At 39.6% G+C, this 14305-nt stretch overlaps 1 protein-coding gene across 1 annotated transcript; it reads right to left on the reverse strand.

The window, feature by feature from the left end:
• Positions 1 to 2013: 2013 nt before the first annotated feature.
• On the reverse strand, positions 2014 to 7058 carry fabp3 (fatty acid binding protein 3, muscle and heart). Its single transcript, XM_042506068.1, has 4 exons — positions 6822 to 7058; positions 4759 to 4931; positions 2546 to 2647; positions 2014 to 2451 (listed from the first exon to the last, which is right to left on the reverse strand). Exons 1-4 carry the CDS (start codon positions 6892 to 6894, stop codon positions 2398 to 2400), a joined length of 402 nt encoding a protein of 133 aa, XP_042362002.1. The 5' UTR covers positions 6895 to 7058; the 3' UTR covers positions 2014 to 2397.
• Positions 7059 to 14305: the final 7247 nt, after the last annotated feature.

The following is a 14305-nucleotide window of genomic DNA, read 5'->3' on the forward strand; positions in this document are numbered from 1 at the left end:
AGCTATTTATATTCTGCTGTCTTGCTAACTGCTGTCTAAACACAAATTTGTGGACATATAGTTACAGCACAAAGGGCTATACTTAAAACCTCTATTTTTGCACTGTGGGATTCATCCTTTCTAGAGACCATTTCAGCTCAGGGTTACTTGAGCAGATGGAGGCAGATCTGGCCCGCAACCTTTCACCCCTTCACCCTGCCTCTAGTTGGCAGTGTGTTGCTAACACATGACATCAATCGACTGTGATCCAAATTTAGAAAGCACACACACGCACCAAATGTACAAGTAAGGGACCAAAAAGTACCGGCACACCTAGTGCAAGCCGAAACAAAACTTTCCCCTCACCTAGCCAGGGCAAGATCAAGATGCACACTTCTATTTACACATACACACGTGCGCGCACACACACAAGCTCTGGAGGAGCTATACTTAACTCCCCTCTGAGTCCCTGTCAAACCAGCTGTGATGGAAACTGTGGTCACACTCTTTGGATATACTTGTACAATTGTTTGCCCCAGTGACCTCATATGCCCTGCTTGTTTTTTTTTGTTGTTGTTGTTTTTGATTTTTTGTTTTTTTGACACATAAGTAACTATAGCTCAGAGTGGACTACTTTTAGGCCGACAATATTCAAAAAGTTGAGCTCTGAACTCAGAACAGTGCATTTTTACTGCAGACTTGGTCTGAGGCATCCTGTATGAAACTTTTCATCACCGGTTCTCAATGTTTCGATGACTGAATGCCGTTTTATGGAACCAGCATGTGACTGAGGCCCACACAGGAAAAGTGTGCACATAAAACAAAATGTTTCATCTCACTTCACATGTAACTGGCAATTTGTCTACCAATTTACCAGCTTTAGCTAACAGCACTAGCATGTATGACAGAACGTAATTCCTGCCAAGGGCGAACGTTATATGTTTCAGCATTAGGGGAGACACACACTAAATAGGGATTTGGGGGTCTTTTAAGCATTAAACACTGGATTAAAAACTTTCCTGAGTTCAGGTGAATTTTTATGCACTAGTGCTTTTCCTGCATCAGTTTCCTGTGTAAATGTCAATTCCTCTGCTACTTCCATGATTTTATTACAGGGGACAAATATATATGTTCTAAATACTGAGAGTAACGCAGGGGACACTAAGATCCATGTTGCTATACAACCGGTAGCTCTCTACAAGTTGTCATTTCTAACCAACCTGACAGACACGTGTAATGGAGGCACAGTTTGACACAGTAGCTGAGTAGTGTGGGCCAACTCAGTCCCCTTGACCGAAGCCTATGGGATTTTTCCATTGGATTTTGAATTATTGCAGAAAATAAGATCCGTGGCAAACAACCATTAATGATACTTACACATTTACTCCAGAAAGACAATCTTAACAAATGAAAACTACTTTTATGATTTTTGAAGAGTGAATTGGAAGAAGTAAAAGCTAATGTTAGGGAATCAATGAACAACACTACAGTTACATATTTTAACATCCCTACCATGATACTGAAAAACCGTGTTTGCACGATGATGCTCATTAAGCCACTTGTTAGCAACCACCTTTTTAAAAGATACATAAAACCAATCAAAATTCACAAGTAGGGTATTTACAGACTGATTTTATGTTGTAGAATAAATATGCAAATCAATTAAGCTAACTAAAAACCCATCCAAAAAAACTGACTTTCAGATGATGGAATCAGGAGCGCTAAAATTCAAACCCATTTCTGGGATTAAGGACTCATTGCTGCACCACTCTATTGAGAGTGAAAGTATTAATATGGGCTGCAAATGGTTGAATGCGTGCACTTTATGTCAGTTTAAAGTCATGTGGGTGACACTTTGAGCAACCACGTTTTACATGCCAAGACATTCACCTACATTACACTTTATCAGAAATTCTACAATAAATGAGAATAATTTTACATTTCATTCAAGGATATTTGCTAATTTTATTCCCAGTTGAATTTGTCATTAATACTAAAGATTTTTTTAAAAAAAAACACACACATACCAGAGCATTTTCATTTAGTCAAACAGTGTAGACTTTTTTTTTATTTTTCAGGTCTTAATAGGCAAACTTTCAACTTCAAACCCTTTTCAAAGTTTATCATAGGCACCATGCAAACACACAATTTTCTTAAAAAAACAAAGAAAACTGTAGAACTGGATTTTTAAAGAGAAAAAAAACAAATTATTGGAAATTATTCAGTGTTTCTTACAGTCAGAGGAACAACAGTATTAAGTAAAGGACATTAGAGAACAGGGAAGTCATAGTCAGTAGTAGAGTTAATACTGAGGACATCGAGAGGAATCTGCAGCAGCCATATGAAGAGTTTGCTCGACCTGGGTTGAGGTGGTACGGATTTGATGCAAGTGGATGCTGTATGTAGGTTTCATTGAGTTTACTGTGCCCTCTCGTAGTGACGTTTGCAAACAACTTCGTCCATCGTAAGTGTCTGTAATCGAGAGAGAAAGACAAAATAGAGAGTTAAAATACAACAAGCACACACGTATGGATTTTAAATGTATGCATTTTGTGTAAGCACTGACCAGTGTGAGGGCGTTGCCATTGACTTCCCTGACCAGACTGGTCTCTTTGCCATCCCACCTCTGTTTGTGCACCAATTTCCCATCTTCCAGTGTTACAATGGACTGGAGCATACAGACAAACAGAGGGAGCTTATTACATCCAAGAGTGCATACAAGATCATATTAATCATCTCATAACAGAATGTTTCATCCATTTAACTTAACATTATATTACAATTTTTAAAAATATCTGCTTGCTTGCCTATTTCGACAGTATGTTACTTTACTTCTTCTACCTCACTAGTTTTCAGAGATAATTTCTGAGCTATTTACTGAATTTATCTGACAGCTATTGCCTATCTTATGGATTAGGTTTAACACGCAAAACACAAATGAAATGATACAGTTCACTTAAAAAACTATATAATATAACATAAAAAGAAACAGAAAATGTCTCGATCTTTGTTAATTTTGTAAAATTTGTCAACACAACAAGCACGAGGAGGCATTGGTGTATATGTTTCACAAGACCAGGATGTCTACATGACTGCGAGTCTATTGCTGTCACAAAGTGATGTGTCTTTATTGTATTACCTTTTCTGACCTTGTTTAATTGTTCCTTAACAAATACCCTCCTTATTATAATTTAAAAAAAAACAAAACAAAAAACTAAAACTTTTACTCAAAGTAACAAAAACTAAATTTAAACTTTTAAAATAAAAACCTCAGTAATAATGAGCAAACCCAGACAGGAAACTGTGACCAAACTCACTTGAAAAGAAAAATTTAAAAAATAAAAAATAAAAATTTGAAATATAAATCTGTAATAACTCCTTGCCAAAAACTATATAAATTAATTAAAATCAGCTCCGACTCGACTAGCTACAACAGAAAAATGCAATTCATCTGGCTAACAAATGCAAATTAGCTGAGCATGAACCTTTAGGAGAACAAATATAGGATGATGATAAATGCTTAAACATATTGTTAACAGAAGCACGGGTAAACAAAAGTTGAGAGTCAAGTTCACCAACTCAGTAATGTCAGTTACAGCCCATAGCAAAATACATTAAAGTTTGCTGACGGTAGCTAACATGAGTCACCGCGGGCTCCTGGTCATACCAGACCAAGTCAGGCTGAAGCAGGAAAACCCCTGAATATATTTTATTGATTTAGGGGTTTTTTTTTTGTAAGAGAAAGAACATGTCATTTCTTCTCAAGACTTAAATGATGTCATTTAAAGCATCGGGAATAATGACCCAATAATCAGTAGCAAGTTGCAAAATGTAAAAGTAATTCTGTATTTGCCCACCATTTTTATGTCTTAAATGTTTTCCCATACTGAAATGTGATATTTGGCATATATGCCCCTATATCTATATATCTGCCATAAATGCTATCAAATAAGGTGATACATAAAAACTCTGGATCTACCAACATATACCAATAGTATAATTTGTACATGCAGTAAATTATATATAGATATACATGTATTGTGAACCAAAGTCAGCTTAAATATGTTTAGCTCAATTTTTAAAATACATCTCTCTTTTATATTTGCGTATATGTATAATATCAACATATATACTACATCAATGAAAAAAACTTTTATGTTTGTTCTTCACATATATAGCAGCTGAAAAGCTAAGCAGGAAAGAAATATGTTTTTCCTGCCAGAGACTAGGATTCAAATCCATGTGATGTTTTTATTTTTTTTTAAAAATAATAATAATAGTATTGCCAACAACAACAACTATTATTATTATTATTATTATTATTATTATTATTATTATTATTATTATTATTATTTTATTATTATTATTATTATTATTATTATTAGTATGCTTTTGTAAGCCAAAGTTCACACCCTCTACCCTTTAAATTTGAATATGGTAAAGTTGCCATGCCTCATTTTACGATCACCAGTTGTGACCTGTCCATCTTCTCTGACCCTCACTTCTCACCCCTGTCCTCTCTGACCCACCTCCTCCTGTTCACATTCAAAACAAGACAACCTCCAGCTGTGATGAATCACAGTTGTTTGTTTAGCCATTTCTCATCCTCATGATTGCAATTATCCCCGTCATATTTATGGATATTTCAGCTCACTTTGGGTGTGCGGTGGGTTTCATAAAGAGCCACTGAAAGAATATTTATAAAGATTTCAATTATTTTTTACCGCCCGTTATCATCAATGATCTCTTGTCTGAGCAACAAGACCTTTGACCTCTCACCTTAACATTCCTGTCATCTGCTGTTTTCTCATCAAACTCCTCTTCCAGCTTGAAGGAGAGCTCTGTGTTTTTCAAGGTGCTCTCAGTCCTCAACAACACCGTGCCATCGTTTATTGAGATGATAGTTGTGGGCTTGGTCAGGCCTGCTAATGAACGTAGAGCAAAGGGGACACCTGTAGAAAACAAATAAACATGGATAATGTAATGATCTGGTGGAGGATATAGAGGATAGTGTTGCCTTGATGCATACAAAAAATAAACAGGACTAAGAGCCTACAGCCATGCTAGCAGCTCAACCAACAAACAGATGAAAGCCTTCTCTCAACTGCACTAAGTTACAGATTTCCTTCAGGCCAACTGCTAACAATAGCAATCTGCATGTATATTAGCTGTTAGCACAAAGTACACCTCAGGCTGAATGAAAAAGCCAGCATGGGGGGATTACCCAACAGGCCTGGTGCGATGGGCCCTGGGGGCCCCTGGGTGCTATCTACAGCGGGGGGCCCAGAATTGTGTCTGTTGAGAGTGCTAGAGTAAATAGGCAAAAGTCATCCTGGCTGCATTTGAAAAATGAAAAATTTTCAAGTTGAAAAATACCATATTATTCTGTTTGCTTTTTCTTATTATTGTTTGTTAGCTAAGTTGACTGTTAAGTGTTAATTTCTCATTAGCTCTTTTTCTTGTTAGTAATAAACACCAAAAATAGTTAGAATAATAACATTATTATAACACTTTTGAAAGAGGGGCTTGTCAGGGGTGCCGCATGTGCTTGTTCTGGCACTGAATTTTTTTTATTAATTTATGAATAAGTGTCTCTGTAGTGAATCCTTCCAGAGTGACGATATTAAGCGCTTTATTTTGAAAAAAACACTAGCCATATATTTGTCCTACGGTTCTCTTTCGGCTGGCACACTCTCCTATCTCTGTTCGTCTGCTGTCCAAACTTGCAGTGTGTTCTTCAAACACTACAGGATCCCACTGACCTGACTGCCTGTTTGGGCATGTATGTGTGCAAATGATTACATGTGTCATTGGGTGTTGGTGACTCACACTCTTGGCTACCATACTGAAAATCTGTTTTCTGTTCTTTTTTGAGCTGATGATCTGGTTAATCTCCAAGAGCTATAACAGCTTCTTCTCCATAATCAATATTACATCAAGTCACTGTGTGAGTGTGTGTGTGGTGTGTGTGTGTGTGTGTGTGTGTGTGTGTGTGTGTGCGTGTGCGCATGTGCGCATGTGGCTGCCTCACTGATCAGTAGGATTGGAGAGAGGTTGAAGGGTTACTGGTGTCTACAGTGACCAGTGCTCACAGGTCAGTGTTAATGTGGCTCTGAGAGTCTCTGAGAGAATGAATCTCACTTACATGCATGCACGCGCGCACACACACACACACACACACACACACAGTCGTACAGTTCAGTGTCATTCTTCACAGTTGTAAAAGTCCAAGCACCTGCCCCCATCACACATACCAACCATGCGTGAGTGTGTGTGAGACAGGCCACTTAATCTGTACATTCTTGTCCCAGTAGCTCCTTGGCGTTGGGAATATCTCAATATTCAACTCCTCCCAGGGCCTCGAACAATGAGCAGCCTTCAGCGAAGGTCACCCACATTATGCTCAAGAGTGTGAATGCCAGTTTGTTGCCATTCAGAGTTTCTCACAGCGGGGCTGACTTTTTTTCCTCTACTAAAGGAGAGCCCCTCCCTTATTCCCAGCACTTAGGCCATGCGGTCAACCACTCTTCCTCTTTTTTCCTCCCCCTCTGGTTCCCATCCTCTGCCATTTTATTTCTCTCTTCTCTTTCCATGCTTGTTCCCCTTCTATATCTTTATCTTTTCATTCTCCATTGTTGCTCCTCCCTTTATTGTCTCCCTTTGCTGTGTTTAATTTTCCCACAGCATTAGTAGCTGCTTAAACAGGTTCAACAAAAACATACCTTAAAGCATTCATCTTTGCTCTGCCCCATTTTCACATTTGCTCGCATGCAGCACTGCATCCTCTCACGCATGCGCACACAGACACTCACTCACACTGTGCCTACAAAACACACACTTACCCAGCTTCTTCATGTAGGTATCAAAATTATCGCTGCTCTTGAGATCCCATCTGCCAATGAATGCGTCGACCATGTTTGCAGCAGAGTGGAGGAATGAGGGGGTGAAAGAATGTGTGTGTGAGAGAGAGAGATTGAGAGTGTGTGTGTGAGGCGGCAAAGCGACAGAATGAGAGAAGAGGGAGAGAGGCAGAGAGAGTGTAGTCAGCACCACAAGCTGTGCTGCAATCCTACTGGCTGGATTTATACCGGCTGTTCATGATGTCATCAGGCTGTGCAGGGAGTGCAGGGGAGGAGGGAGGGCTGAGGAGGTAGGAGAGGGGAGGGGATGGAGACAAAAGACAAAAAGCAAGGCTGTGTGAATAATGCAAATAAAGTACATTTAAATGTGAATTATAATTGTTTTGTAGTGGGTTTTTTGCATCAATTTGTTTCCATTCTGCAGAGTTTGGTGATATAGTTTCATAGTACAGTGTACAGGAATGTAGTATTACTCTGAATGATTAGACCACTGCTCTACAACATGCCCCTGGCAACATTCTTATCTAAGCCAGTAAAGAAAATTTGAAATTGTGAAAACACTTGAAAGAGGGGGAGGATCTGTGAGAGCAACAGGGCCACCGTAAAGACACCCGGGCTTAACAGAATAAAAGGCAATGTAAAGAGAGGGGGGAGGAGGAGTCGATGAACAAACCTTCACTGTCAAAGAGAGAGAGGGAGAGAAGAAAAACAGATTGAGCCTGAGGGGAGGCGGCATGATTGATTTTTTTTGCAGGGGGGCTGTTGAATGTTGAAAAGAACACCCCCTCATCTTGCTTCACTACTTTTCTCCTCCGTGACCCCTCTTCCTCAGGTTTACCGCCTGCATTTGTTCTGGTTTGACTTTTGCTGACCTCTGTCTGGTCTGCCAGAGCACACAGGGTGACAAGTACTACTACGTGTGTACGTGTTGTGCACACTCTTGTAAACAAACATGCACGCTCGCGCGTGATGGTGGAATGAGCTGCAGTTGTGTGAGTCGAGATAAGGGTGTTGGAAGGCTGGGTCATTACTACAGTGCCTAGTTTGGACACACTCAGAAAAAAAAACTTGTTTTTGGTGTGTAGAAGGACATTGCACTGACTAACATTAACTCCCTCAAGACTTAACAAAACCTTGACCAAAAAGGTTAATTCTGGCAGTACTGTAAGTTCAAATCCCACGAAAATACCAAAAATGCTGAAAACAGCAAAAACAATTCATTTATCTTCCGAACAATTATTATGTGTGTAATTTTATTTCTTTGTGCCAGAAATCTTAACATCTGCCAGATCACCAGAAAAATGTTGGCATAGTATGTTTTTACAAACCATAATAATTACACTTGCATGTTGTTATTCATGGCAAATGCTCAAACTCTATGTTTCAGCAACACTGTGGTGTTGGTTACCTGTGGTTAGATAAAGGCACATACATTCAGGGGGCATGATTACATCAAGAAAATCAGCTTTTTAAATGTTCAAAAAAACCAAATCACCCACTGATCCACCCAAACATATGCCATAGGACACACTGGACTCCACAGAGTCCTACACATGGTCTGGGAATGTGAAAAAGTGTATGAATTTTGGGTAAAAACAACTTCAATATAATATCTGACATGATCAGACATCAAATCCTTGTAGACACAATTGTTCTTTTAGTGAATGATGATTCTAAACTGAATTAATTGGTAAAAATTTGGCTTGCTAGCTTCACTGCCATGAAGACAATTATAGCTCAGCACCCACATAGTATTCATCAGTGGTTAGCCTTTATTTGTGATATATTGATGCCTGAATTCTCCACAGCAAGGATCAACAAAGCAAAGTCCCAAACTATTAGCATTTGGAGAGATGCAGCAACATGCATGTCCAACCTAGTAACCTCAGCGCCTCAAGAATCTGTGCTTTTGAAGTCAAGTGTGATTTGTTAATGTAAATAGAGACCGTGGAGGCCTGGGGGCTTCAGGGGGGTTCTAAAGGGCATTGTGTGGGTAGGTATTTGTGGGCGGGTATGTCTGTTGGGGGTGGGAGAGGGATTGTTCACTCCATTTGGTTGCTTCTCTGTGCAAGCAATGTACTTGTATAAAGGAATGGTGCTGATAAAAAATGAAAATTTGCTACGAAACATCCAAGTTTGGAGCCAAAAGCAGGCTGATGGAAAGGCACAGAAAGATAGATGCAAAACACACATTTTGAGCCTTAGCCATCAATGGGATGTATAAATGGGTTACTACAAAACACCCACATGTGGAGGCTTAAAAGCTGCTAGAAAAACACTGACTGATCACTACAAAACACCCACATTTGGAGGCTTAAAAGCTGCTGGAGACACGTTCATGGGTTGCTACAAAACAACAACATTTGAAGCCTAAAAAGCTGCTGGAAACACACCAACTGGTCTCTATGAAACACCTACATCTGGAGGCTTAAAAGCTGCTAGAAAAACACTGACTGATCACTACAATTCACCCGTATTTTGAGTTTACAAAGCTGCCAGAAACACTTGTGCTTGAAAACATCCATGTTTGGAGCCAAAAAAGCCAATGCAAATGCTGAGAGGTTGCTTGAAAACACCAACGTTTGGAGCATAAAAGCCGCTGGAAACACAATGGTTTGTTGCAAAAAAAACACCAACATTTAAAGCATAAAAAGTCAATGAAAACAGAAAGACTGATCATTCCAAAAAACCCTAAACAGCCATAAACACACAGATGGGTCACTACAAAACACCCATGTTTGGAACCCAAAAAGCCAATGAAAACAACAGTAACATTTGGAGTCTAAACAACCAAAGGACACACATAGAGGGGTTATTATAAAACACCCATGTTTCGAGCCTAAAAAAAAAACAATAATGGAAAACAGTGACAGGTTGGGGAAAAAAACATTTGGACCTTGAAAAGCCAATGGAAACACTAACAAGTCGCTACTAAACACCCATTTATGAAGTTTAAAAGAAGAAAGAAACACACCAACAGGCCACTACACAACAGTCATGGTTGGAACTTAAAAAAAGAGCCCGAAGTTTATCAGTGTGTCAGGGCCCTTAAGCCATACTCTGCATGACTAAATCTACTCCCCACCTTTATCTTAAAGAATAGTTCAATATTTTTGGAAATACAAATTTTCATTTAATTGCTGAGTCTTACATAATAAGATTGATACCACTAAGATCTCTATCTTTTCATCTAATTCCTGGCAAAGACTGTAAATCAGCACATTTCCCATATGTCAAAACTATTCATTTAAAACTAATTTTAAAGCCCTGAGGCCAACTGTCCCTCAAAGAGCCCTTTGAAGATGTGACGACAGGCTAGCATGTCCCTACTTGCCTAACATTTGCTCAATCACAAGGGTAAAAACTAATGTACCAGAAGATATACACACAGACACACATACACACAGGAGCATTCATTGATAAGCACAAATGTCCACTTCTTGTCAGTCTGTCCCTGATGAAATTGCCACATCTGCAGATGGTCTCATGACTTCAGTTGTGCAATAACAAACACACAACAAAACTAAAACTAACGCTCTGTTGCAACACTCTCTCTTTCTCTCTCTCTCTCTGAAAAAGTAGGGATTGATGGAAAAAAGTCAATTGCGAATGCTGTTACATCACACGATGTGATGTCCCACTGCCCTTGTCCTCCTATGCCTCCCTTCTCTCTTGTGCATTGGTGTGTCTAAACTGGCACATGTGTGTGTGATGGAACAAATCTCTGGCGTGCATGGTTCTGACGCTGACATAAACAGGTGTGAGAGACACGCATGGAAAAGGAGAGGGAGAAGAGAGGAGGTGAAAGGTCGAAATGATTTACCTCTGGCCTAAAATGTGTTCACCGGCTGTCCATGGCTGTGCGAGTGAGTTTTTAAGTGGGTGTGTGTGATCTTATGCAATCCAATGATATGGTGCTCTGGGATGCCACTGTGGTCATAACTAACATTAAGCTGAATTTTCTCTGGCAGTTTTAGGCAAGAAATTGCCTGCTTCACAAAAGCGTCTAACACATGCATGGTGAAAGCTCACGTCTGGAAAAATAAGCACAATCTACCACAGCAAAGAACAGGGATGGTAACATTTGTATTAGCAATTACAAGAGTAGCATCTTTCTCCTGTTTGTGCAGAATCTTAGTTCCTATTGAGTTGAACTTGTCTGATCTTTGTGTACAGAACACAATCAATATTTCAGACTAGACTGCTGCTGAGGTTGTCGACCTTAGATGTGGTTATAGCCCCTATACAGTCCAAACAAACTCTGCTTGTTTGGCCTTAACACACACTTCTTTATCGACGCGGGCATCTGTAAGGTTCTGTGAGTTAAAGCACGTGTGTGCCTGAACACAGTGAGCTGACTTAAGCAGAAAGCTGAAAGGCCTGAAAATTTGAACCGCGTTAAATCCTCAGACAGCCAAATGAAGAGTGGAAGCGCCATAAACCGAGGAATGTTGATTCGACTTCCAGATCTCTTGCGGCTCTCCTGTACATCTGTGTCCAACTGTGTGAATAATACAACTGCGTAAACATGTGAACCTGACACACCCTTCTCGAACAAACTTATTTGTTCACTCATTTCTTCTGCATCCCCTCCCTTGATTTTCTGGCAGCGCTCATCTACACAGTTCTCACTGCCTTGTCCAAATGAAGCTAAAGACTGAATAAGACAGAATAAATGGTAGATTTTTAGATATATGGCACATTTTCTAAACAGTATATGAGCAGTATGTAATGTCTTTATTAATGATTAATGACTGACTACCCCTTAAAACTGCAGTTTTAAATGTTAACTAGTCCATAACACTACGAACAAATCATCAAATCCATGTTGGCCAGATTTTTTCCAGCTTTTATTCACAAGCAGTGGCAGAAAGAAATTATGTACACAAGTGCAATACTTAAGTATAATTTTGAGGTACTTGAACTTTACTCGACTATTTCCATTTTATGCTGCGTTATACTGCTATTACATTTTCGAAGCCAGTTTAGCACTTTTCACACCACTACATTTATTTGACAGCTTAAGTTCAGCAAGGACAAAAGTAGTTACAAAGTATCAACTAATAATTTCTGACATACTATGATAGCTTAAGCTACCCAGTAGAATATAAAGTATTTAAATAAGCTCCACCTTTACCAGCTGCAACCAGTGGCAGATATAGGCACCACGTATGGCGCCATCTAGCAGGGGTCCAAAGATCTCATGCCAACAGTCTGTAGTTCAGGCACTATCTATTTCTGGCAATGCAATTCACCTTACGCCTCATTTCCAATTAGCTGCAACCTCCGGAGCTGAAAAATGAAGCCACCATGGAAGTGTCAAAAACTGCTGTTCACCCTTGTCCCCTGATACCTTACATACCATTTCTGACGCCACTCCCGACTTGCCACCTCAGATCATTAGATGCCAACCTTCTGACCCCCATCACCAGGACCAAGCACTGCACCTTGGGGGACAGAGCCTTTACCACTGCTGCCCCAAAGCTCTGGAGCTCCCTCCCTCTAAACATCTGCAATCCAGACACACTCAACTCATTTAAAAATCAACTCAAAACTCACCTTAAAAAAAAAAAAAGCGTACAGTACCTGTCTCCCACTGCCTCCCCATTTATGAACTGTCATATTCTCTACATTTTGTTTTTGTATTCTGTTCTTTGTATATGTTCTTCCGCTTTTAATGTAAGCGTTTTTCAGTATTTTGTATTCTTTGTCTTGTTTTTGTTTTCTTTTTGCACTTCATGTAAAGTTTCTTTGAGTACTTAGAAAAGCACTATGTAAGTCCTATCTATTATTATAATAATAATTATCATTATTGTTATTATTAGATGGCTACTTGAGGCTGGCTCCAGAACATAAACAGTTTATAACTTGGTACAAAAAATGGTTTTGGTCTCTATGGCTAATAAAAACATCAATGACAACTTTATGGGGGGAATTTTTGTATAACTCACCTTTTATTAAGGCCCAAAGTTATGCATATATAGGGGCGGGGCTGCTCTAGTGACAGGTTGTAAGCGAGTCGTCACTACTGGTCACTACATCTATGAGTCAAATCCACCCATTACTCTTCCACAGCTCAAACCTTCGAAATATGGTCTCTGGTTCCAAAAAAATCCAAGATGGCAATGGTCAAAACGCTTTAAAACGGCAGGTGACAAACTAATTGGTGATGTCACAGTAGTTACGTACATTATTTATACAGTCTATGGCATTAAATACAAGGTAATGCATCGTTTTATAGATGGATAGAAACGCCATGGCAGAAATGACAGAGAAGTTCATCTTAAGGTGTTCTGTTATGTGAAGTCCAGGTAAAAATGTACATGGAGCGGTCAGAGACAAAAACAATACTAATCATGTAAGGCAACCAATAAGTGAGGTGTGTAGCCAGTTTGGTGAAATATTTTGTTTGAAGACATATGATCCACTATGCATGCTCTCTATAAGTGCGTTCATAAATCTACTCTGACGCTCTACACTAAAATCAGAGAGCTGTTGCTCGAGGAAACAGAGCCTTCCATTTCTACATGAATTTACGAACAAAGTAGTTAATCACACATTCACTCCATTTGGCACTCTACTGCTCCGTCTCCCCAGCCAGAGAGTGTGGTGCTGTGGATAACCGAATGGTACTTTCCAACAGGGTCCTGAATTTACCAGCGGCTGAGTTTATGCCAAATTGTGGTCTAGCACTCAGTGTAAGTATTTCCATATGTACACTTTATTACACAGCAAGCATGCTTCTAATGTTAGCTAGTTAAACGTGCCCTCCAATGTTTTTACTCAAAAAAAAAAGACAATTATCAATTAGTTAGTTTATTTGTTTTTATGCTAACTTCCTTTGGTACAGTGCAGCCTGTCCAAACTCAGCCGCAAAAGTTATTTTTTTCCCTAACATACTCAAGGCAAAGTCTGGACTGTTAAAAAATTTAACTTTTGCAAACACACTGGAGATCACAGAGGTTCCCTTGGAGGTTTAAAACCCTGGGGTTTGCCTTGGGGGCCAAATGTCCTAGGTCTGGCACTGGCTGCAACATTAGAGAGACGTTTCCATGAATGCATCACTTAATGGAATGCAGCATTACATGTTTTATCCTTGAAAGGTCATTCTGCATAAAAAGTATGCTTTTACCTTTGGTATTCCAAAATTAGCTCGCCTCAAGGTGAAAGGTTGGTTTTACAACTGGGCCCTTAAAAGGAGAGGTACCATTTACTGAAGTAGCGGTGGCTGGCACACACAGACCAGCCGGAGTGTGTGTGTGTGTGTGTGTGTGTGTGTGTGTGTGTGTGTGTGTGTGTGTGTGTGTGTTACCTCTGGAGATGGGCCGAAGAGATTGCATTCCTTGACTTGTTCTGTAAATCCTCTGGTGAGCCAGCAGCGATTCAAAAAAGAGGAGAAAACAGAGTTATTCAAGGACACTACATTAAGTCAGATATCCCTCCCTCTTCTTTGGAATTTCTGGGTG

This window comes from Plectropomus leopardus, chromosome 18, assembly GCF_008729295.1.
Source record: "Plectropomus leopardus isolate mb chromosome 18, YSFRI_Pleo_2.0, whole genome shotgun sequence".
Lineage (NCBI taxonomy): Eukaryota > Metazoa > Chordata > Actinopteri > Perciformes > Serranidae > Plectropomus > Plectropomus leopardus.

Bases quoted from the DNA above. Each gene is read 5' to 3' on its own strand.
- fabp3 (XM_042506068.1), bottom strand. From the start codon at position 6,894: ATGGTCGACGCATTCATTGGCAGATGGGATCTCAAGAGCAGCGATAAT. The intron at 2,648-4,758 runs GTGAGAGGTCAA...TGTATGCTCCAG, and splicing joins CAGATGACAGGAATGTTAAG to TCCATTGTAACACTGGAAGA. The intron at 2,452-2,545 runs GTCAGTGCTTAC...TCTCGATTACAG, and splicing joins ATGGCAACGCCCTCACACTG to ACACTTACGATGGACGAAGT.